We start from the raw sequence: 24,468 nt of genomic DNA on the forward strand, positions 1-24,468 counted from the left end.
TAGATCAAATAGAAAAATTCCTTAGATCAAATTAAAGTTTAGAGAACAAAAAAAAATTTCTTTCAAATTATTTTTATTTTTAAAATACGTTTTTTTAGTAACCTTTTTTATTTTGAAGGGATACATTATTTAAAGATCTCCAGTTAAACAACAAAAAATTAAGTGAATAATATGTATATATTTTTGCTCTATATTTAAAGGAAATAAAATACGATGATATATAATATAATACATTATTTTTAGCCACAATTAAGTTACCATTTGAATGAACAGTCTCTGTAGACTTTTGTAGTTTAAAAAGAGCATTAAAAAGATTTAAAAGTTAAAGATGAAACGATCTGTGAAAGCTAAATACTTATACACTGAAAATGGTGACCCGAACAGAGATGAAGACCTCCTCAGCTCATCTCACCTGGCTGAAAGCACTTAACTTGCTGCTCCACCTCCACAGACTTCACTTCGTTGTCATCCATTGTTAACCCGATGACATGAACGTGCCAAAGGGCGGTTGTGAAAAACATAGATATTTTTTCCCAGGAATTTCTTTAAAGTCTGCGAGCATGTCTACCGTGAGTTGTTTATTGATTTTTTTTTCTCGAAGTCAACGGATTTGCGAAGAAAGATTCCCATGGCCAAGTCTGCAAACAGATCATATTTTTGAACCATCATTTAGTCCGCTTAATTTCCATTGTTGCACGTGTCCCGTCAGTCGGACTAAGCCTAATTTTTATAATAATAAAAATGCTACTGTGTCTGGGGGCATCGAATTGCCAGCCACTTTGCGGTTAAATCTGAAGGAGGGTGCTTTTCCTCGGGGCAATTACAACATTTTGTGTCAGTTTGTCTGGCAAATCCCTTTGTATTGTCGACATCGACGTCTCCTTGCTTTTTTTGTTAGCATAATTCCCTGAAATCAAAGCCAAAGTGTGTCACCGATCAGGTTACGTAAGCCATAGGTCGTGTTCTTGCTTGAAATAGGGGGTGAACTGTCGGCGGCACATCTCCTCAGATCCTTTTTCCGCATTTAAGTTTGATTCTCGGTAAATTAACTTCTGATACAAGCAACACAAACTTGAACATCCTTGCGGGTCCTTTGTCCTTGGGAGCAGGGATCAGTAAAGGAGCTCAAGTGGCTACATCCTCAGCGAGTGGCACTTCCTTTACATTGGTCCTTTTTTTCATATGAAAACCCATTACTTAAACGATAAGAATAAAACCTTTTACTTATAATATCGTAATAATATAAGTAAGTTGCGTAGATTTTTTTATGGGTCAACATTTTATTAGGTTCTTAAATTTAATGAAGTTTTAAGAAATAATAAAATAAATACAAGAAGACTATATGATTTCTAAAACATCGTTGATTACTCTAAAAAATTGGTTTTCTTTTCAATAGAGAAACAGTTGCCATTGAAAAGTGTCATTAGTAGACATCAGATTTTAGGTGAAATCGTTTTTTTTTAAATATTTGATTGGTAAAAATTTTGTAACAAAAACCTCAAATAAGTTTTGCCTAAATCTATTTATAACTTTATAAACAAAATTTGTAATCAAAAAAATGTGGCTTTAAATTGTATTTAAATAAAGCGGTTTCACCAAAAATCCGATGTCTAGTCATTAGGATAAATTTGACCCAATAAAATATTACTTAAATGCATTGCGAAAAATTTGTCTTGATTACTTCTACCATTTCAAAAAACTATGGGAAAAATAATCGTAATCAAATATAAATTATTTTACTCTTTTTTTAACCCCCATTTATGCAATATTCAGTTGGCCTTTGACATTATAAACTCTCACTTAGCTCCCAATAAAATGGCTATTCGGCTGCATTTAAATAAGAAATATGTTCGAACATTGTTGCGTTACGCCCACCATAAATGCCATATCCGGGAATTTCGTCCCCCATTTTGTAGCGCTTGGTTGTTCAGTAAATTTCACGATAATTGCGCGAGATAAATTCAATTAAATAGCACACTACATGGCCCTAGAATCTAGCAACTGTATCAAAATAACAGCGATTCTGCCCCCGCCGGCTGATAAAATCGAAAAATGCCAGCAAATTACAAACTGCCCTTCGACAAATCATCGTGTGCACATATTTCGATGTAATTTAATATGTGGCACGCGTCCGGGAAACTTTTGCCTTGGCTGTTTGCACTCTCGCACTGCGCAGCTCGACTTTTTCTACTCCGCACGTATTTTCATTTTTTCTTTTTCCTTTGAATTTTCGTTGTTTGTTGGCTGGGAAAGGACCTGAAGGACTTGTGACTCCGGACGACGGGTTCATCTACAATTGTTGCCAATGAGAGCAATTGTGTGCCGCAAGGGGTGAAGGTGACGGTATAGGAATGGTGCCCGAGTGGAGGGAGGTGCCAGGATAATTGCATTTGTTAGTGCTCTAATTGTCAGGACGAACGGAGGACGAGGGGCTGTGGCAGGGGCAGGCCAAAAAGGTTACTGGGCCTAGGATCACAACAAGAGACTTTTAATAAGCAGCCAACCGCCCAACAAGCCAAGCGCTAATAAAAGCAGAATCGGCTGGGAATTCGGGTATCCTCGAGGGAGGAAATAGTGGGTGTTTTAACGATCCTAACTCAGTGATTTCGATATTTCACCCGTTTCAGAACCTCCAATTAGGAAAATAGAGTAATCAGGATTTCAAATATTTGGAAGTAACTGACGGATGAACAAAGGCTTCTGAACTGAACACCAGTCGAAAAGTACTTTGATTGGATCACAATTATAGACCATTTCTATTATTCCGATACCACTATAAAACTTAAGTAAATGACCATGTTCCATATTTTGTCCGTGCTCGAATCAAATTATTTATTTTTTCTAAGCAACAGGTAATTGTTTAGATATGAAAATTATTTGTGAAAAAAATGAGGAAACTCGAAAAACCATTTTTAAAAGGATTGACCGGATGATAAAATCTTTTTTCATATTTTAATTTGGTAATACTATACATTAGCGGGCTCACCCCCGAAATTCGCGAAAAAATTATCCTCGATGGACCGCGATTTCTTAAGAATTTACGTGCAAAAAGAATTCGGCGGTCGGCCATGGTTCTCTTGTAATTGAATTTCAAAGTTCCCGGATAATTTTTTCGCGAATTTCGGGGGTGAGCCCGCTAATGTATAGTATTACCTTTAATTTAAGTTCGCCTTCCCACTCAAAGTGATTTATTATAATAAATTACCATAAGTTCTAATCTGACTGCATCTTTTTTAGAGAAATCATATTTCGGCCGTGCCCAAGAGCAAGAAGCCGAGGAGGAGAAGAGTCATCTGATGATTTGGCCCCGTGGAGAGGCTTGTTATGTTTATTCTAAAATAATTGCCAGCACGTGCCCTATCAGCGTCAATCAACCCAAACAGACAGCCAGGGAAAGGGGAGGGAATGTCGGGGAAAAAATAAAATAAATAAAACATCAGAGGCGAGGAGGCATTCCATGTGCAAAACGTTTTCGCACTTATGCACATCATTTAGTGCGTTCACCGCTGTGAGCCCGCATCGAAGGATGTGTTTTCCATGTCCTCTGGTGGTGGCTCTGCATCCGCGTTAAGTAGCCGGCTAACAACAACTGATTCTCCGATAAGACATCCCATATCGCCGCCCTCTCATCCTGACCTGCTGTGCGTCTCTATGGCAATTTAATCAAATTAATTTTCTCACGTGCTCTTTTTTGCTGCCCAGCCCAGCACAGCAGGTTCCAAAATGATTGCAAAGGACAATGCTTATGGCTAATAAAATTATGGCCTTATGTCCTAACCTTGGGTGGTACAACGCCTTCTCTTTGAACTCACTTAAATTAGCCAAAGAGCTGACGAAGGAAAGATCAGCGGGAGTGTTCTGGCTTTATTTATATTACAATCAGTTGATTGTATAAAAGCTGGTTAATACAAATTTTAACCACTTTTGACTCAAAAAAAATGGTTTATGCTTTTACATTAATTACCTTTAATATTAATTAATTGTCATGTAATATAAACACATATTGTAACAAATTATATTAAATAGCTTTGACTAATTAAGTACAGTAAGTATAAAAGGAGAAAAATAAATTAGAATTAATAAATTAAAAATGAATTATAAAGGGGTATGCTCTGTTAGTAGGTTTCCCAAGTCATTGAATTTCACAACAAACCAAGAATCCATTTGCCTGTAATACCCCAAAAATCCAGTGTAAATTATCCATCAAAATTCAATAAAAATTTACGTATTTAATATTTTTCTTTTATTTAAATGCGTTAAAGTAGTATTTTTGTTGATTTATTTATGTTGTATGTTGTGGCTTGTAAAAATGTTAATGCAAATTGTGAACTCATCGCATGACGTTTCATTGTGTATACTTGTCACATTCCAGTTTATATTATTGGTTGATTGATCTTTGCTCTATTAAATATAAGTTTCTATCCAGTTTGTAAGTATGACATTATAATTCGACTTGCTTGTCGCAAGCTTTATTTAAGAGTTTTTTTTCCATTTCTTGCCTGCTTGCTGGATCAGTCATTATGAAATACAATTTTTATAACTATGTTGTGGGGTTCCATTTATTTTTATCAAAATATATAAAATGCTAACTTATGTTTTAAAGCTTTCTATTTAGTTATTGTATTACAATTCTGTTTATCTCCGTTATGCTTCCACTTTGTAGTTTTGGTTTTCCTTCGTCTTTAACAATTTTGATAGTTTTCAAATATAAAAGTTTTGGCAGCTGCTCTGGAGTAATTAAAAGTCGAATAAAGGTCTGATTAATTTGTCAAACGCACGTTTGGTTTTTATAGTATCAAATTTATCTATTAGTCGAATCTAAGCACTAGCCACACGTCAAAGTTATTGGTCAAAATTGTAGTACATATATTGTGAGTATATTCTTGCTGTGTACGCGCCCAATGAATTCCAAGGAAGTATTTAATATTTTTATAAATTTAAAAAAGCAACCGCAAAGCAAATTAATTTGTCAGAGGAAAGAAGGAAGTATCGTTTGTAATGTTTAGCCTTGGCAAATTTAATTCAGCAGATTTCCAGCCATTGTGTAGATTTAGGGATTTTACGATATCCCACAATTAAAATAATCTTAAACATTTTGAAGAATATAAAATAAATCAAAATCACCCATTAAAATAATTTAAAAAAAAAGTCTAGATACATGCGTTTTGGCCCTAATAGTAGATAACCTTTCTGTTTACAGCTTTTCTTAGTAAATCTTTCTTCTATACGCCTATTTAATATTTAGTTTTTCTGTTTATTAGCGAACTGTTACCAGTTAGTGTATAGTATTAATATATATAGACAACCATTTTGTTTGTTATTTAGTTTTACTACTCTCAACTCAAATGTGTTTATTTGTGTTTTAGTATGTAGACAATCAGATAAACTCTTTTCATTCTGACAAATTAGCTGCACTTCAAAGAATAAATAAGCGTTTTAGATTAAGCTTCCCGGGAGTCTAGTTTTGAATAGACAATTAAGTCGCGTACACAGACTTTTCAAATCTCCAGTTATTCATAGGTTTAGTTTCCATTGGCAACAGCTAAATAAGCAAAGCCAAAGAGTATATACAAAAATGGGTTGAAGAAAGATTACTTGAGTGACAATGCAATTGAGTTTATTGTTTTAAAAAATATATATAAATTAATCGTATAATAATTAACTTAGGACAACTTGCTCAAAGTTGTTGCAAATGCTTTCATTTTAAATTAAGAAAATTATCATCTCCGATACACGGGCGTCACAATTTAGTCGCGGAAACAAGAAAATAAAAACATTCGAGACACAAATCACGCAAAAACAAAATCAAAGTTGAACTCAAACATTTTGAATTCTTTTTTTTTTTTCTTTTAAGGTTAAACGAATGAAACTTAACAACTAAGCAAAGAAAAGCCTAAAATGCAATAACAATATGCATTTTATAGGATCGAGGGACTTTCGGGGTAATATGTGGATGGTCTTTTAGTTTAGTTAAACTCTCTTCATGCTTCTCCAAAACAAAATTGAATTTTGCATATGATTCAAGGCGCAAAGCGTCGTCAGTATGATTATCATTATCGATCATTATTATAAATGGTGTTTGCAATATGCGCGGCGTTATAAATCTGAATGTCTTTGGAGCCGTATATGAATAACACTTTCGAGAATTTCAATGCGCTTAAAAGTGAATGATTAAAAACTAAATAAAATATATATATGCATTTATAGGCATATATACACTGCTGCTCCAGAACTGTGATTATATGTAGGTAGCGGTCTCATTAATTCGATGTAATTAGTTGCTAAAGTTGCCTTATAGCCTATTGGTTTTGTGAACGAGATTCGAACATCGCTGTCACGTCGCGTATTGAGAATTGTGGTGAGATCTTTTCTCTGTTGCTATAAAAATAAGAATTTCGATTAATAATTTTTCAAGGAAAACTTGATATTTTTTAATTACTTGGTGCCTGAATTGCTCTCGGCCAACGAGTTCCGCTGCAAACGCTCGCGCGGCATGGGCTGGCCACGCTCAAACTTATTCGCCGGCGCCTTGCTGGTGCTTCCATATTTCTGGGCCGCCGACTTGACACTGAGCAGCGAAGTGGCGGTCACGCCACCATTACTGGTATCACAATTTTGATTCTTCTCGTCCGAAATCCGGCGCACCCGCTGCTGACCCAGCGGCTCCTGTCCATTACCCAAGCTCATGTGCAGGGTGCTCTCCGATCCACCGCCAGCCACGCGGCTCAGCTGTTTCAGATTCATGTCCATGTCCTTTTGCAGGGCGTGCATATCGCCGCGGGACTTGGACTTGATGCGCAGCGATTCAGCGGCCGGGAAGTTGTCCTCAGCGTTGAGTTCCGTACGCGAGCGAGATTTCAGCGTATCGCCATAGTACTTCTGCGTTAGCTGCTGCCGCCGCTCCTCCTTGATCTTGTCGATGCGCTCGCGATCTAGGATCACACCGGTGAGCACGCTCTTTCGACCCGCCGGCGGCAGGAACTGATTAGCTGCCGCCTGCTGCTCCTTGGGCAGCATGTTGTTCTGCTGGATGAGCGAGATGCGATTCTCGGTGGTGGGCGTAATGGGTTCCGGTTCGCCGCCGCGCTTCTGACAAATCTCCTCGGTGATGCTCATGCCGGGCAATCGCTTGGGGGGATTCAGGGTTTTGGGCCGCGTGAAGTCGAAACTCTTGCGCCGGCTGTTGACCTCTGACATCACCTCGGGTAGCTTGCCCGAAACAGAAAGATCTTGCAGCTGCTTGCCACCAAATTCTCGGACAAAGGCATTCTCATCCAGCGAGCGTGTTATCTTCTGGGCACTACTATTCAGTTTCTTCAGCGGCACAGGTGCTGGCATGGCCTTAGGAACGCTCAATTCGTTCGGCTTCTTCATCGAACCGCCGCGCAGCGAGAAATCAAAGCTGGGCAGCTGCTCCACCGGCGAACTCTCGAACTTGTTGGCCAACTCTTTGACACTGAAAGAGGGCGACTTGCTGGGTGACGTGTGCTGCTCGTGCTCCATGTTGTCCGGCAAACTGTCTAGGCTATCGAGTTCAATTCGATCACTGCTCGGCTTTTGTTCTTCTGTGATGAATTTCATCTCCTCGCCACGTAGATTTTCGTAAACTGTTTTCGGTTTTCGCAGCTCAATGTTCTCGTAGAGCAACTGCGACTGCTCCTCGTCCTCCGGCTCTTCCTCCTGCTGCTGCTGCTGCTGCTCCTCGTGATCCTGGTGCTCCTGTTCCAGCTGCAGCAGTTGCTGCGTCATCTCCGCCGCCTTAAAGGCACCCCCATCCTGCTGCTGCTCCTCCTCGGCGATCTGCTTCAGGCTGGATCGTTCGTGCAGCATCTGATTCACCTCGGTCACCGAGTTGCGGAACAGCTTGACCTGCTCATAGACGATGTTCTCGTCGAAATTGGTCTCCAAAAGTGCCGAGGGTTTCTTCTCCTTCTCCGGCGATTTGTATGTGATGCTTATGGTGGACTTGATGGGACTGGTGGGCACCATCTTGACGGGCGTCTGCTCGAAGTCTTCGTACACCGGCGAACTTTCATCGGTCGCCAGAAGGGAGTGCATGCTAAGCTGCCGCTGCAAGTGCTGATAGCCAAACTCGCTGGGCGTCACCGACTGACTAGTGTTGTCCGTGAAGTTGGAGTTGTTGGGGGAGGAGCACATGGCCGCCGCGGCGGCTGCCTGCAAATGCTCCTTCACCGGCAATGTGGCAGCTCGATTCGCCGGCTGTGGCAAGCGCGATTGAAGTGGTTGAAGATCTAGGGATAGCTCTCGCTTAAGAGCATTCATATCACGTTGTTCCGCTTCCTGGTGGTTGTTGAACTACGGAAATAAAAGTGTAAGTTCAAAATATCATTAAATTATCAAGGATCTTCTTACTTGCTGTCCCAGACTCTCGTGCGAGCTGCCCTGGTAAATGCTGTCCGCATCTACTCCTAGAAGCAGCTGCTGCTGCATATTGGAAGAAACTCCGGACACACCGGACATGACCGAAGCCAGCATGAGGGGCTCCATGTCGTATTGTGGGGTGTTCACAGCCGAGCTGTTCTCGGAGCTTTCAGTGTCGCACAGCAAGAGGGAGTAGCGAGGACTGCGACCAGGAGTTGTGGGCGTGGGCACAGAGAGCTTGATCTGGCCATCTTCAACGGGTTCCACTCGTGATTTCCTGTGCTGCGCTGTGTTGCTGGCACTGCAAGGGTAGAAATAGTTTAAGATACTGATTGACATTAAATTTTTAACCATACTAGAGCCCTGCGTGAATTAATCAATTTTTTTTTTATCATAGTGTTCCATTTCTGATTTGTTTAATTCAATTCTATGTGAAATAAATTTAATGTTTTTCTAATTCACTTCGAATTGAATGAATGAATAACTTTTATAAATTTTACAGATTTTTTATACCCTTGCAGAGGGTATTATGATTTCAGTCAGAAGTTTGCAACGCAGTGAAGGAGACGTTTCCGACCCCATAAAGTATATATATTCTTGATCAGCATCACAAGACGAGTCGATCTAGCCATGTCCGTCTGTCCGTCTGTCCGTCCGTCCGTCTGTCCGTCTGTCCGTCTGTCCGTCTGTCCGTCTGTCTGTTTCTACGCAAACTAGTCTCTCAGTTTTTGAGCTATCAGGATGAAACTTTCCCAAAAGTCTTCTTTCTATTGCAGGTAGTATATATGTCGGAGCCGACCGGATCGGACAACTATATCTTATAGCTCCCATAGGAACAATCGGAAAAAAAAAACTTTAAAAAATTCTAGCTTCGGTGTTTTTTGAAATATTACCTTCTACTTTTGGGGATGTTATTTTTTAAATATATCTGAATTTCGAATTAATTATTTAAAAAATCGGACTACTATATCATATAGCTGCCATAGGAACGATCGGAAAATTAATGGAAAAGTAATAGGAAATAAATTCTAGCTTCTTTGGATTTTATTGTATTATCTTCTACTCTAGGATATGACACTTTTTAAATATTTCCGAATTTCAATTTTAATTTAATCAAAATCGGACGACTATATCATATAGCTGCCATAGGAACGATCGGAAAATTAATGGAAAAGTAATAGGAAATAAATTCTAGCTTCTTTGGTTTTTATTGTATTATCTTCTTCTCTAGGATATGACTCTTTTTAAATATTTTCGAATTTCAATTTTAATTTGATCAAAATCGGACGACTATATCATATAGCTGCCATAGGAACGATCGGAAAATTAATGAGAAATATTAGAAAATTGAACATTTTTGCGATTTGTTAATTAATAGGAATGATCTGCAAGGGTATATAAGCTTCGGCTGGCCGAAGCTAGCTTCCTTTCTTGTTTTGTTCTTTCTTTTGAGAACAAAAAGTGGAAAATTTTTAACAAATCAATGTCAATTGCTTGGTAAATAAAATTCAGGCAGATTTAATCACAAAATTATGGCCCTTTCTTCTTCAAAAGAAATTGTCGTTTGAATTATTTCGGAATTCATGTAGAATGGCAATGGCATTAATTCAATTCTATTAAACTCAAAATTCTAATTAATTCATTCATAATTAATTCCATTCATGCAGGGCTCTAATCCTTACTCACTTCACAGTCCTTGGAGCTGGAGGCTCCTGCTTCGCTCCTGGCTGCGTAAAGGTTCCCTGGTAGCTAAATCTCTCTTTAGCAGCCTGCTGCTCCTTTCGCTTGGCACCCAGCTGCACCGAGGGATAACTGTAGCGGGTCGACGAGGAGGAGGAACCAGCCGTCGTTGGGGAAATGGGCGATTGGGCTGCCCTCGCCGGCTTCGGTGGCGGATGCACTTCAACGCTGGCGAACTGCTGCTGGGTGGTGGGCACCGTTTCCGGAGTTCCGCAGTCAATGAACTGAATGTCACACAACTGATCCTCCAGCTTGTAGCGTTTGCAGCAATTCTCCGCACCAGCGGATTCGTGGCCACAGGAGGAGGAAGTTGAAGCGCCAGCTGCTGACGGCGGCGGCGGTGGCGGCATTGTCCTAGCCGAGCTAGGCGAGAGCAGATTGAGACGCGGCTGCTTTTTGGGACTGGGATTAACGCTGTTCGTCTGGCTGCAGAACTCCTCTGGCCGGGCGCGCATTATGCGACGAGTGGCACAGCCGCTGGCGGGTGGAACATTTTCCTTGCCCACGCGCGGCGAGCTAACCAGGGATTCGCTCTCCGAGAAGATGCGCATTTCCGGCTCCTCGCGGTCGAAATTCAGGCCCAACTCCGAGAGCTCCCGCGACGGACAGGTGGTCATGTGACCCCGTTGCGGCGACTGCAGCAAATCAAAGTAGGAGTCATGCGAAACGCTCCTCGAATGGCCCACTGTGCGCAGGCTATCAATCGAATTGGAGCGTATGCACAGGTCCATGGGCTTGGGATCTCGTTCGTTGCTCGTGGTCTCTAGGAGTTCAATCGATTTGGGCTTGTCGTGCTTGGTCAGCTCCTTGCTGGCATGCGCATGCGAGGCCTGCACGAAGCTCACCCGCGACGCAACCGAATCCTTGGCATCCGTGGTGATTTTCTGCCCAGGATCCGGGTTGCCCTGTCGCTGGCTGCGCGTGAATATCGACTTCCACGAGGGCGTCTTGTCGGGCTTACGCTTTTGCCAGCTCCGTGGCGCCGAGAGCACCGTGTGGTATTTATCCGGCAGGCTCGAAGGACCACCGCCCACTTCGATGTAGGAGCCAATGTTGGAGGCGGCATTGCTGCTCGCACTGGTCAGCATGCTAATGGGCAGCGACTGCTTGAGATCGGCGCCATCCACCCGCGAATGCCTCTCCTGCGCCTCCTCCAGACTGATTAGCTTTGCTCCGCCAGTGCTCAGACTCTTGGGACGCTCCACCATGCCCAAGGATTGATCCTGCTCGCGCTGCTCAACCAGCAGACTTTCGCAATCTGTTAGCGACTCCAAACGTAGCTCTCCACCCGCATTTGCAGCCGCTGCGGCGGCGGCAGCAGCACTCGCCACCATGCTGTGCCGCGACGGATGATCCTCCAGGGCGTCGAAGATGTTATGGCAATTCCTTATCAGGTACTCGGTGACCACCGCCTGGACGCCCACGCCTCGCAGGGCAGCCACACCGCCGGATTCGAGGGCGGGGGAGCGCAGTAGATTGGGCGCCCACACGATGGCCAGGTTCTTGTCCGTCATCCCAGTGCGTTCGTGGTGCTGCGACACCTTGTACAGGTGCTCGGCCAGATATTTAAGGGTTCTGTGGGGGAAGGCAGTTATTAAGGGTAATAAATCTCAATTAAGGGGGGAGATACATATAGTACTGTAATTTTTTCAAGTTTTTTTGTGATTTTTAACCAATAAGGAATTGGTGGGAATTTTTTTGTCAGGCTATATTAAAAAAAGTATGATACCAAGTTTATTTTGTTAAGAAATAATGTAGGAACTGTCTGAACCTAACTTTGATAGAATATCTCAAAAACTATGGTTGTGGCACTCTTTCAAAGTTAAAAATCTATTTTTTTCATAATTTTTTTGTTGTGTTTGGCTTTCAAAAAATACCTAAACGTACAAATTTCTACATTATGTAGGTTCAGACAGTGGGCAATTTTATTACAAACATTTCTGTAAAAACAGCATGAGGATAGAGGCATTACTTTTTGAGATACACGATCCACAGCTGAGCAAAACGTGGTTTCGAGAAAATGAAATGAAATATATCTACTGCACAAGGAAGGTGAGTGCCGTAATCCTAGTATAAGTTCCAAAATAGTTCGAATTTCTTCGTGAAACTTTCATGACAAATTTTTAACGAGTTATTCTAACAATTTAAATATTACAAAAATATGGAATTTTTATTTTTTCTATGTGTATCTCCCCCTTTTAAAGTTAATTTCTTACCGATAGTGCGGCGGTGGCAGCTTGAGCACCGTCTCCTTCATGAGTCGCAGCCGCTCGTCCGCCTCGTCGGCCTTCACCTGGATGGCCTCCACAAAGTTGTCGTACAGCTGGTAGGTGCACAGGGGATTGGGAAGCTCTCGGAAGTACATCTTCAACAGCGAACTGACCGCATGGATGTCCTGCTTCATCTCCGGATTGCCCAAATCAGGCACACGCTCCTCATCGAAGGCTCGCCTCAGGCGCTGAATATTAGAGGTGATGCCCGAGAGCCTGTATATTCCGTCTATAACGCCATAGTTCTCGATGAACTCCGCACAGGAGCGCAGGACCATGGGTATGTCCTGGCCGCTGTTCAGCAGATGCTCCGAGAGATCGCAGTTGAAGACGCGCTCGCGGTAAATTCCGCTCTGTTTCAAGCGTCGGCGAGATGGCCGCGACAGGATGAAGGAACGGAAGAAGGCGATCAGTTTGCCGTGCTTGCGCAGCACAGGCTTAGTGGGTGAGGCGTCCAGGTGGCCGACGAGTGGGGCGGGCATGGGGAAATTCCTGGGCACCTTGTCGCCAATGGTGGCCACACAGGATTGCGGGAAGAAGCCCACCTCGTAGAGGGACTTCTGGAGATGGGATTTCTTGCCACGCCACCAAATCGACTCCGCCGGACTGGGCATATCGATGACGGAGATCATGTCGCCCACCTCGATGTTGATCTCGTCGGGCGCTTGGGCCTGATAGCGTCTCACTCCATAGGCGGCGCCCACGGCGGGCGTATTGATGGTCCTCTGCGTCTCCCCGTCCGCCAATGGGAGTCGCCTGCCCTTGTTGTCCAGCTGCAGCCAGGTGAGTATGGTGCCGCAGGTCAGCGAATCGGAGGCGATCTTCGAGAAGCGCTCCAGGTACTTTGCCACCGCATACTCCACATCCGACTCGCTGGGCAGCTCGGCTGCCAGTTCCTCCATGTTGCGCAGACCGCTGATCTTGCGGTCATACACGCACCTGTGCAGCATCTCGTCCAGCAGCTGCATGTTCTCGAAGCTCCTTTTAATGAGAAACGGTTCGCAGCGCTGTGGACACACGCGGATGATGAACCAACAGCTCTCCGGCGAGAAGCTACGCAGTGAGTTGTGCGGCAGGTCGCCGCCAATCGACTGGGAGGCAATGCTGCTGCCCATGTGCTCCGATTTGTCGTCCAGGAGCTGCACGGATAGCGGACCCAGCTGGACGCGTTCGTAGTGGAAGTGGGCGCACTCCTCTAGCTTGGGAAAGCGGCAGGATTTCTGGGAATAAAAAAAAATAATAATTAGAATTATAATTGTATAGAATAATAATTAACCTACGCTATTCAGCGGCTGAACGGCCATGTGACGACTGGGTTTGGGAGGTGGAATCGCACCCTGGATGGGCGGACTGCAGCTGGACTCCGTGGACGCATTGGAGATTTGTGATGTGTTCATGGAGGCAAACATGTCCTGGTAGCTCAGCCCGGGCAAACTCTCGGCGGGCACGATTTTGAAGTTCAGCTGGGCACTGATCGCAGCCGCCGGCGCATCCATTTCGAACTGGAGTGGCGGCGCATGGAGGTCCTTTTCAGTGCTGGCATGGCAGGCCGCCGATCCTCCCTCCGCCGAGGCCAAAGCATGCGAATGCAGTTGGGCTGCCAGGGATGTGCTCACCTTGTCCGACATGATGGGCACTCGATTACTCTACGCCAGTTGCAACATCTGGAAATAAATGGAAGGAAAAATGCAAATTCTAGTGAATGCTTTGGCAATGCATTCTCATCACTATATTCTTTGGGCCTTCAGCAGGGATGAAGCCACCACAAGAAACAATGCGAAGGCTACAAATCTTCACACAACTCTTCCATTCACAGTGTCCATCATTATTATTCTGTTCTCAGACCTTTCCATTTCATTTGCATAAGCAATTCACAGACTTTATGTAGTCAACGTTTAAGTTGGTAAATTACAGCCACCGATCTTAAGAATATTTTAATAAATACCTATACACAGAATATAAAAATTTGATAGGATAATTTATACATTATTTCATATCAATAAGAAGACTATATGATAAATGTTAAATTGATGATACAAACATATCAACTTGATATTTTATCATTTCATAAAAGTTATAAATATACTGTTTTAAAGTACCAAATTTAGTATTTTTTGAACAAATACTGTAAATATTCATATCAAAATGATATGAATAACTTGATTTTTTTATAAATATTAAATTAACCTGCATAAATCAATCTGATTTTTTGTCAATTTGTTTTCTGTGTATATAAATTAATCACTAAATAAATAAATGCCACAATTAAACTCTTTTCTAACTTGCTATTTGGGACATGCCCACTTCTTCTTAGAATCTTGGCGCTCCCATTCCAGAATCTAGAGCTCGAATCCGGATCCCAGACAGTCAGCAATGATTCACTTTCGTCTGATCCAATTCCACCCCAAAGAGAGTGCAGTTTAATTCAAAGTGGCCAAAAGCCAACAGCCAAATTAAACATTCAGGCCTCGTTTAGTGGCGTTTACTTTCTAATGGCACGCGCGATCATTTCATCAACCAAGCGACCTGGAGTCGCGCCAGGCCAAAATGTTCTACTTTCGGGCTGGAAAACAAAATCTGCACTCTCTCTGCTGTGGATTTTGCCTGGCTTGGCGGTGGAATAAATAAGGTCACTGGCTCAGACATGCGGCAGGATGTGGCACATGTAGGGGTATGGCTCGGATCGGCTCGGCTTGGCTCCATAAATGTATACAATAAATATTTATAAAGTTCAAACCAGTTGGGACGCGAGAAATGGGAATGGGAATGAGAATGGGATTCGGATTCGAATTGCAATTCGAAATGGAGAGAGATGTGGATGAGGATGGGATGCCTAGCGGTAGTTCTGATTTACAGGCGACACGAAATGCAATCGCCGCCAGGCTGGAGCTGTTAAACTTTCATAAATTAAGCCAACAGCGGACAACGTTGGCCGAAGCGAAACCATTCGAGCGGTACAGAGAGTACCGAAGAAACGGGTTTTTCCACTAGAGTCTAGGAAAAACTTGAGCCTGCCTCTGAGGCCGTCCATCACTTGCAGCCAAAGCCGAAGCGCAGCAAAACTATTAAAAATTGTTAACGCTAACGGTCTCAAAATGCAGCCACATAAAGAAAGACCAAACTGCAGACTGACAGAAATGTAAAGTGTGCATATAAAATCAAGTAAAACAAAGTGTAAAAACCATATGGCGACGACCTGGGAACTCAAAAAATAACAAAAGATCAAATCGATGTCATCTCAAATTGATCTTGTAATCGAGTGCTACCCAACAATGGTTGAATGAATGAGTGAGTGAGATAATATAACGCAATCCAACGCTTTCTCAACGTATTCTTATGAATTAATTAAGGTTCTTTTATTGTTAAATCTGTTGTTCCCCCATCAACATTATCTAAAGAATTCTTTTTAGTCAGCACGTTCTGAAGATATAAACCATATGATTTTGTTTCGATGATGTATTTGGTATAAAGAAAATGCAAATTACTTAAAAGGATTTATTGTTTATTTATCGATATTTATCTTAAAATTTCACCTCAAATTTTAACCTTGAAGTATAACACAATTTTTGATTTTGACCCAAAAATATAAACGTTTTTTGTATTGTGCAATTGAAAATTTCAAAAAATTTGTGAGATGAAAATTACCATATATAATTAAGCAGACATCGATTGCTTTAAACGTTATTCGAAGCCACCGAAATCAAATGAATTTCATCTCAATTATGCATGAGAGCAAAAACAAAATACAGTTGATTTTTTTTTCGGACACGGTGCATATTCAATTTTCTTGATTGCCCATTCGGATTGCACTTTTGGCCAAAAACGAGCCCAATGAAGACATTTTCCCATCGGTTCGGCTCACTTTCACCAATCAATTAAACAACATTGTCTATGTCTGGACTCTAAGCTCCAAGATCCAAACTACAAACTCCAGAGGAGCAGAGCTGGCAAACATTTCAATCGGCTTTGCAAGAGGCTAATTTAATGCTATGAAATAACTTAATATTGGACAATAGTTAATGGTCTTTTAATGGCAGGTTTCAGGCTACGTTTTCCACTTCAGCTTGGCCGGTTGGTCGGTCGGTCGGCCTGCTTCTCGGCCTGTTTGACCCAATTGACTGGCGGCGAGAAACCGAAAGCTAAACATGACAATGATCTATAAAAAACAAGACTGGAATCGTAAGTGCGTGAGCCTAACTATGGTAGACGTACTGCATCGTGTACACTGTATGTGTATTTAATAAGCTGAATAAAAGTTGCCTGTCTAGGCTGCTGTTGTTTGTGCTAATTTATGGCCCAAAGTGGGTCACTCACTCACTGGTTTCTAGAGCGAACAATTGCAGCGAATGATGTCGGTTGTCGGCCATAAAAGACTTACGAGGCTGCAAATGCATGCATAATGTGCTTAAACCTAGTTGCCGAGACTGCCAGTCAGTGTGTTCGACATTCATTCACTCATTCAGTTAGTCAGTTAGTCAGTTAGTCAGTTAGTCAGTTAGTCAGCTAGTCAGTCAGGCACTCATTCAGTCGCTCACTCACTTTAGCCGGCAAGTGCTAAACGATGCTGGTGTGGATCTAAATGAGACGGATACGCTGACGGACCATTAAATAGATCCGCGCCAGTTTATCTCAGGGAAATGCCAGATATCACTCTTTATGATAGGATACAGGATATAAAAATATACGATTTTCCCAGGCTATTCGATACGATACTTGATTCAGACGGAACTCGAATGAAATTCACCGGCGAAATGATGATAACGATTTTTATTATAAATAAAATATGCTTATGCTTTACAATCCGATTCAAAAATATTACCAAAGTTAACAAAAATTCGATAAAAAAGATATGGGAGACTAATATATTATATTTTGTTTAGGATATAGAATGATTTCATTTTAAGAATTTACACTTTAAAAATGCAAAAACCATTTAAAATTTTTAAAGAAGGTAAAAAAAACATAAGAAACCTTAAATAAATGGCTGATTCAGTTATCAGATTAAGATCAATGACGACCCTTATTTCGTATTCCTCGATGAGTCTTTCGTTCTAGCCCTGACTCACTTGAAACTGTCACTGGTAAACAATATAATTGGCCCTGGCAGATTCGCATTATATAACCTAATGATTTATCCAGCCGGGAGACCAAGTGAAATGAAAGCATTTTCACCGCAGACACATAGACAAGCCGAATGACTAATGGGCTAACATGAAGTCATTAAACTGGCCAATTGATGCCAGCCACCGCGCTCCCATAAACTATGCAGCATGAACAAATTGCAGCCCAAGGCTGATCCGGTTGCTATATGTTCGCTGCCGTTAATCTGTTGAACAGAGCGGTATCAATCTACGCCCCAGTTGACAACCCGTCGTGGCACTTGTGCTTTTGGAAATCTGATCAGTTTGGCTCGCTTGGCTGACTCATATGTAGATGGCAGATTCGTTTACATCTATACTTGGATTTTTAGAGCCCTTTGTGGGGAGTGCTCCTGAATCGATACCACACAACCCCACCGCCGACGACTGACTCACTTTAAAAAGAAAGAAAAAACAAAGCTGTGGACCCAGCATGTGAGAAATGCAATTAGTCTAACCGGCATATTAGTCAACGTTCGTGGTTCGGACTGCCCAAGTCCGTTTTATTATTTTTACCTGGGCGACGGACAAAACTTTACACTCCCATGGCCACCTTAATTGTCGAGCTTTCAACTTCCGTTCACACAATTATGGACCCTGGCAAACACAAATGCACAGCATTTATAGCAGGTGCCACGGAAAAGAGAAAATTTGTAACAAGTTCATGAAGTTTTGAATACGCTAAGTCAAGGCAATTATATTTGCATCAAGTTTACATTGAGGAAAAGGAAATATTTTGATCTAATTTGAAAATATTCACTATCTATCAATATAGAAATATTTTAATAGAACAAAGTATCAAATAAAAATAATTAAGTAGTTAATAACCTTTATCATTCCAAAGATATCATATATACCCATAAAAAGCTAATTATATATTGTCTATATGGTTTATATTATTCTTGAAGCCCATTACTAATTGGTCATGCAAGGTTTCGCACTCATTCCCATATGATTACTCTATTATGTTAAGATTGCATAACACTCGAAATGTACCAACAGAAAATTTCTAAAAGTTACTTTACAAGCAGACCATTAAAGTCCCATTGTTAGGGCATTAAAAAAATACGTTCATCAGATATAGAAAGAAAAAAATAGGAAAGCAAAGGGTAGAAAAGAAAAGCGAAATCGTTCAATTCCGCTGCCCATGTAAATTTTCTACTTTGACATTTGTGCAGAATTTCGCCGGCGCTTCACCTGCCCCCCCGAACTCATCTCTCATCTTTCCCCCAACGAACCATAAAACCTAGCCTAATGTCATTTAACGTTGTCGACAAACAGGTACACATAAACACACACCGACGAGACTTTATATTTTTAATGGAAGTGAAAGTTTTGCGCGCATTAAAAAGAAATATATAGGTATACGTATACAAAACTAAAGCCAAACACACGCGGCCGGCCATATCCAAATATTTTTTCTTTCTGGTTGTCTTAGGCTCGTGGCGCCGGCATGCCAAATTTTTTAAAAAATAAACAAAACACAAACAAAAATCGTACAATAAAAATCACATTAACAAATATGCGAAGCAGCTGCTGGAAGAAAGCGCAATGGCCAAATATTTAGGAACAAACGTCAGACGCGGAGAGCCAGAGACACAGACAGTAGCAATATAATTTAATTATTATTCATTTCTAGCCAAGCGCGGCCGACTGAGTGGCCCCGCGCATATGAATTGTTAAATAAAGTGTTGAATTTCAATAAGACAAACGGCAATAATAAACGGGGGCAATTGGCACAAGCGTTGAAATTCATAAACAAATACGAAAATATACACAAAATATCACCCTCCCCATATGAAACTTGTTCGTATTAATAGACGAATGCGGTGCTCTACGAATCGCGGGGCATATAGGCTATAAGGGGTTGATCTTCGCTTGGCTGCAAAATCCTTTACAGGAATTTGGTATTTCAAGAGCTATTCTTAAATATCTATTCCTGAAGTGAAGCGAAAAATAGTTTAGATGGACAGCAATTCGAACGAATTGTTTGGGGCTTCGGTTCTCTAAAAATAAAACGAACATTATACCAGCTCTAATGCTTCAAGAAATTACTTGTAAGATAGTCTTCTATGAATATTTAAAAAATTCAAATTTATTATGCTCTCTTGAAATAAGGAATCGCAATTCATCTTCTTTTATCGATGAATGCCTTTTAAGTTTTACGATCGCTATTGAAAGTCTGTTAACAATGGACCAAAGTATCTTTATAATAGCATTTGATATTCGCGTGGGCGAAATGTTTTCTTTTCAGGTTTGGTAGTTCCCCTTTTGGCTTATATATAGGTAAGTACTTATTAGAAATCAGAAATGCTGTTTATCTATAAATTACACATGTTCAATTAAAACTATTTGAGCTCCAATTATTCAAATCAGGTAACATTCCATTCGTTCTATTTGCTCAGGTGAATCATGAGTAAATTTTATATGGATTATTAAAAATTATTCTGTGTCTCATTGGTGAGTCACAAAAAAAGGAAGGGACTTTCTCTCTTATCTGAGGCACAATAGGTAGATATGAAAATAAAATATCAGCTGAATCAACAATATTTTTGTAATCAAGAACTGGGTCTTAAAATTCCCAATATTTCAACGAATCAGCAACAGCTTAAATGATTACCTAGTCTTATCAGCAGGTAATCGTGTTTTCACTCATTCGAGATCATGTAAATTAAATAGTGTAAATGGTGATCAAATAGACACTATATTTGAGACACTATGAAAACAACAAATTCAATACTTGATTTATGAATGTCAATAAAAGATTAGGAACTTGCATTTCCTACATTTTGAACTTTAAACTGAGGATTTACCCACAATTAATCTATTGAATGATTTTCGAAAGAACTTTTTCCTAGCGCATTTCTCATTCGACCCAGCTCATCAAGCAAACAGAGACCACATTTGAGGCATTTTGATGGTTTTTGTTTCATATGACTTAGCACTAACAACCATAACAGCAGCAACAACAAAAAGCCCCAGCGACTTGTCAGTTTTAATTGAAATCAATTGAGCTCAATTATTTGATACGCATATGAAACACAACATCAGCAGCAAGCTACAAAAGCCCACCAACCCAAAAATTCTTATACTTTGTGTGGGTTTGGCATTTCCCCCGCGCACATACATCAGTATATAGTTTCAAGAGCTGGGGGGCATGTCATACGCCAAATATGGAGCGTTTAAGAAGAATTTTTTACATAAATGTAAACAAAAACAAAATGCGAATATAAAACGACAGCGGCGTCGGCATGAACAGGTGTAAACAGCAATAAGATACAAGGCAAAAAGTGTAGAGCGGCGAATTTCTGTTGGCAGTTTCTTTGAAATGTTTTAGGTTTCTGCCATTGTAAGCTGTTAACACTAACCAACATGGTAGTTTAAGGGTAACTTAATCTTAAAAAAATTAAACAAAAATTTAAGATAATTAACTATTGTGTCTTTAGACTGTTATGGGATTTTTAACAATTAGGAGTTGGAATAATAAATGTTTTTTATAAGAGAAATCATATATAGTAAAGACAAATCAATTATTAACCTCTGTGGACTAGTGTCAAAAGTACCTCCACATTTCTCTTACGTAAAAATCTAACTTTTGAAGATATTCCAAGGAGAATACTTAAAAATAATGTTTGACAAAAAAAATATTTTCCAAATAATTTAATTTTTTCAGATATCAAACTGGAATTTTAAAGGTATTTTTATAGAATTAAGAAAATCGAATAAAATCTGACTGAATCAAAATCTTGCAGTCTAGTGTGATACAGAAGAGACTCGATCCGAACAGATGTTGTCACCTGAGTGAAGGCAACACTCCCCTAGATAAAAAGGGTTTTCTCGAAGGTATGCCGATGGCAAGAGAATCCGGGGGACTGGCAGATGTGGGCAGTGGTGTAATGGGTTGGTCGACGGCGAGGTAAACGTTCCCCATTGGAATTAGTGTGAGCGCGCTGTCCGTTTGAGCGGATGTTTGAGTTGAGTGCACAGCTACCGAGGCGCAACGAAATTAATCGAACTCGAAATCGGGCTCTCGCCGGGGGCAGCTCGGTTGGTTATGCTCTTGCACATATAGCACCTATACATATTTATATATATAAACATATAGTAGATGTATCTGGCCAACTTGACACGTTTTCTGCAACAGGCGGTCGCAGCGCAGTCAACTTTGCTCTCGTCACTCGAAATGTGCCATAATCGTGCGCAGTCGCGGCGCGAATCTTTCCCAGAGACGTGAGCCACATAATAACCTCAGTAGGAGCCAACCATATATATTTACGGGGCCCCAGTACATATCTGTACATATCTCGTAATAATAATAACGAGAAAGCTTGCCCGCACAAACCCCCGCAGTCCACAGGCAAAATGAGTCAACATGAAACCCAAAATGCTCTCATAGAATGGATATAATTCAAATTATATGGGGGGAATATTTAAGGATGGGTGGGGGATGTGATTTGAATTTTAATTTCTTCTATTAAAAATATAAGATGTACTTATAATTTCAGTTTGCTTAAAATAAGCAAACCCAAAAAATATAAATTTTAGTGAAAAGTTCTGGATTGTCCAAATTAAAAAGGGGGTTGGATAATATCATTAAAATAGAAAAACTAAAACTATAGATTAAATAAATCACTTTCTATAGACAGTATGTGGACAGTAATGGAAAAGTAGAAATAAAATCCGCTTAAACAATTAGTGCGCGGCTAAAAATAGTTGCTAAATGATTTACCCTACCCCTTAAACACTTCTCTCCTTTCACAAAAACTCTTAACTTGGCAAAAGGGTATGAAGAAAAGTAAATGTGGCCCGGCAAGCGAAAAAAATGAAAGGCCAGGAGTTTGGCGTTTTTGGAAAGTAACAGAGCGGGCCGAATATCAGTTGGTTAGCAGAGTGGGCGGGATGGCCGGTCAGGGGGGGGGGGAGGGGCTAGGGCCAGGAGCAGGAGAGAGCGAGATTTTCAGAGACTCAGGCGAGAGTTCAATGTCAACTGTGTGGGCACCGCCACGAAAACTTTTTTACGACCGCTTCCGCTTGAAGAAATACATACAACTGGATATGTGTAAGCCCGCAACTAAAGCACGACCACACCTAAACATTAAAAACAAGCGAAGAAAAATACATATTTCCTCCTTTTTGCGTGGACAAAAACAAAAAGACAAACAGAGCTTACAGTGGCGGTCAGTATTTTAAAATCGATTGGTAATGATATTTAGGCTAAATATAAATGATTTCCAATTTAGATTAAGAATTATTTTTAACATATTAATAAAACAATAAGCAATTGTCTGAAGTGTTTAAAGGTATAAAAAACCAGCTGTACAATTAACATGAAATTTATTTTTAAATTTATTTAGTTGAAGTACACTTTTGTTTTTTCGTACTTAAATAAGAAGTATCTTTAATAATAATTGTTAGTTATAAAACAAAGGCTTAGATGAGTGCTATAATATCAAGAATATTTATTAGAATTATTAATTAGTTCTAGTAATTTAAATGCAGTTTTTAAGGGCTCAAAGCAATGGTTAAGGAATGTGACTTCCTCAAGGGATGCAAGCTGTGAGTCATAAGGACACAGCTTAGGAGAATGACCATTGTTCGTTTGTTCTTTTCTCGTTTCCCATTCGAATTATTTCAAGTGTAACCAAGCACTATATACAAAAGAGTGATTGGTTAGAAATACAATAAAAATATTTCAAAGTGGACAACTTTGAGCTATAGTTAAGTTTCAAGGCGCTATAACGAGGCGTTCGAAATTTTCTGGGGTTGAAGTTGTAAGACCAAAGAAAACAGCTTTGAAGGAATGCTTTTGTTCGCTCTGCTCCCATCGTGAAGGGCTCTATAAAAAAACAGCAAGATACGTAACGGCCGTAGAACCGAGGGCCCATTACTATTATTTTGACTGCAGCTGTACGAAAGAGAGGCATTGCCAATGGGGTGGAATGTGAGTGTGGATGTGTTAAGGAAAAGCAGACAGATAGACAGACAGACAGACATATGGTGGAGTTGTCTCAGGTGAGTGTGTGTGTGAGTGTGTATGAGTGCGGCTGGCACAGGGTGACAAAAATCTAGTGTGAAACGGACATATCGCACTTATGTCTTTTACATACCAACTATTCCAATAGCAAGGCGCAGGCATAGTTGCGAGTGCCAGACAGAGAGGGGAGAACAGCTCAGCTTCCTTTGCAAAAAAAATAAAGGGAAAAAAAGAAGACGGGGCGTTATTCGCTGTTATTCGGCACAGAACGCGTCTTGAATGATGATGGGAAAATTATAAAACAATGGCTTTGGCACAATTAAAAGACCCCAAAGACGCCAAACGGTTTTTAGTTTTTCTTTCTTTTTCAGCAAGCAGTCGCAGTAGCGGCAGCTATTATTTATTATTTTTGCTGCTGCCGCACAATACACTGACACACATTTTTAAATAGAGAAGAGATACTTTTTTTCAGCATATCTTTTTTCCTTTTGCACGCACACGAACATGCACCCGACATACACACGCACAGAGAGACACACTCGCACACACCCAGGCAGACGGGGGGCTATGTAATCCAAATTTTCGCATTCGTACACACCTCTTTTTCTCGAATAGATCACTGGCCGTGCTATCGTGGTAGAATTACAACATTTTCCACAGTCCCACTGCACAAATAACTGGGTTCCGTTCCGATTCGCTTTTACAACGCAACGCGACAAGACAACAAATGTGCGGCCCAGCTTGCTGGAGATGGACTGACGGGTTGGACGAAGTTGGGTTTCGAGGCGATGGTTAGTGTGACCATGCTACGATAGTGCGGTTATTATAACGATGTTTAGTAGTAGTTTAAAATTTATATTTAAATAATTTGTATTTTAGTCTTGTATGCAAAATAACATGCAATTACAGGGTTTTTCATATATTTATATATCTTTTTATTAAATCGAATAAATATTAATAAAAA

The 24,468-nt window shown here is 40.7% G+C and overlaps 1 protein-coding gene across 2 annotated transcripts; it reads right to left on the reverse strand.

Moving 5' to 3' along the window:
* Positions 1-5,591: 5,591 nt before the first annotated feature.
* CdGAPr (GTPase-activating protein CdGAPr) lies at positions 5,592-24,267 on the reverse strand. Of its 2 annotated transcripts, XM_070211939.1 has the most exons (8): positions 24,103-24,267; positions 23,638-23,708; positions 13,673-14,056; positions 12,339-13,612; positions 10,069-11,697; positions 8,374-8,683; positions 6,440-8,316; positions 5,592-6,378 (listed from the first exon to the last, which is right to left on the reverse strand). In XM_070211939.1, exons 3-8 carry the CDS (start codon positions 14,018-14,020, stop codon positions 6,300-6,302), a joined length of 5,517 nt encoding a protein of 1,838 aa, XP_070068040.1. In that variant the 5' UTR covers positions 14,021-14,056; positions 23,638-23,708; positions 24,103-24,267; the 3' UTR covers positions 5,592-6,299. The 2 variants fall into 2 exon arrangements, with proteins under 2 accessions (XP_070068040.1, XP_016994258.2); XM_017138769.3 differs by lacking the exon at positions 23,638-23,708.
* Between the last annotated feature and the right edge of the window lie 201 nt (positions 24,268-24,468).

This window comes from Drosophila takahashii, chromosome 2L (genome assembly GCF_030179915.1).
Source record: "Drosophila takahashii strain IR98-3 E-12201 chromosome 2L, DtakHiC1v2, whole genome shotgun sequence".
In the NCBI taxonomy this organism is placed as follows: Eukaryota; Metazoa; Arthropoda; class Insecta; order Diptera; family Drosophilidae; genus Drosophila; species Drosophila takahashii.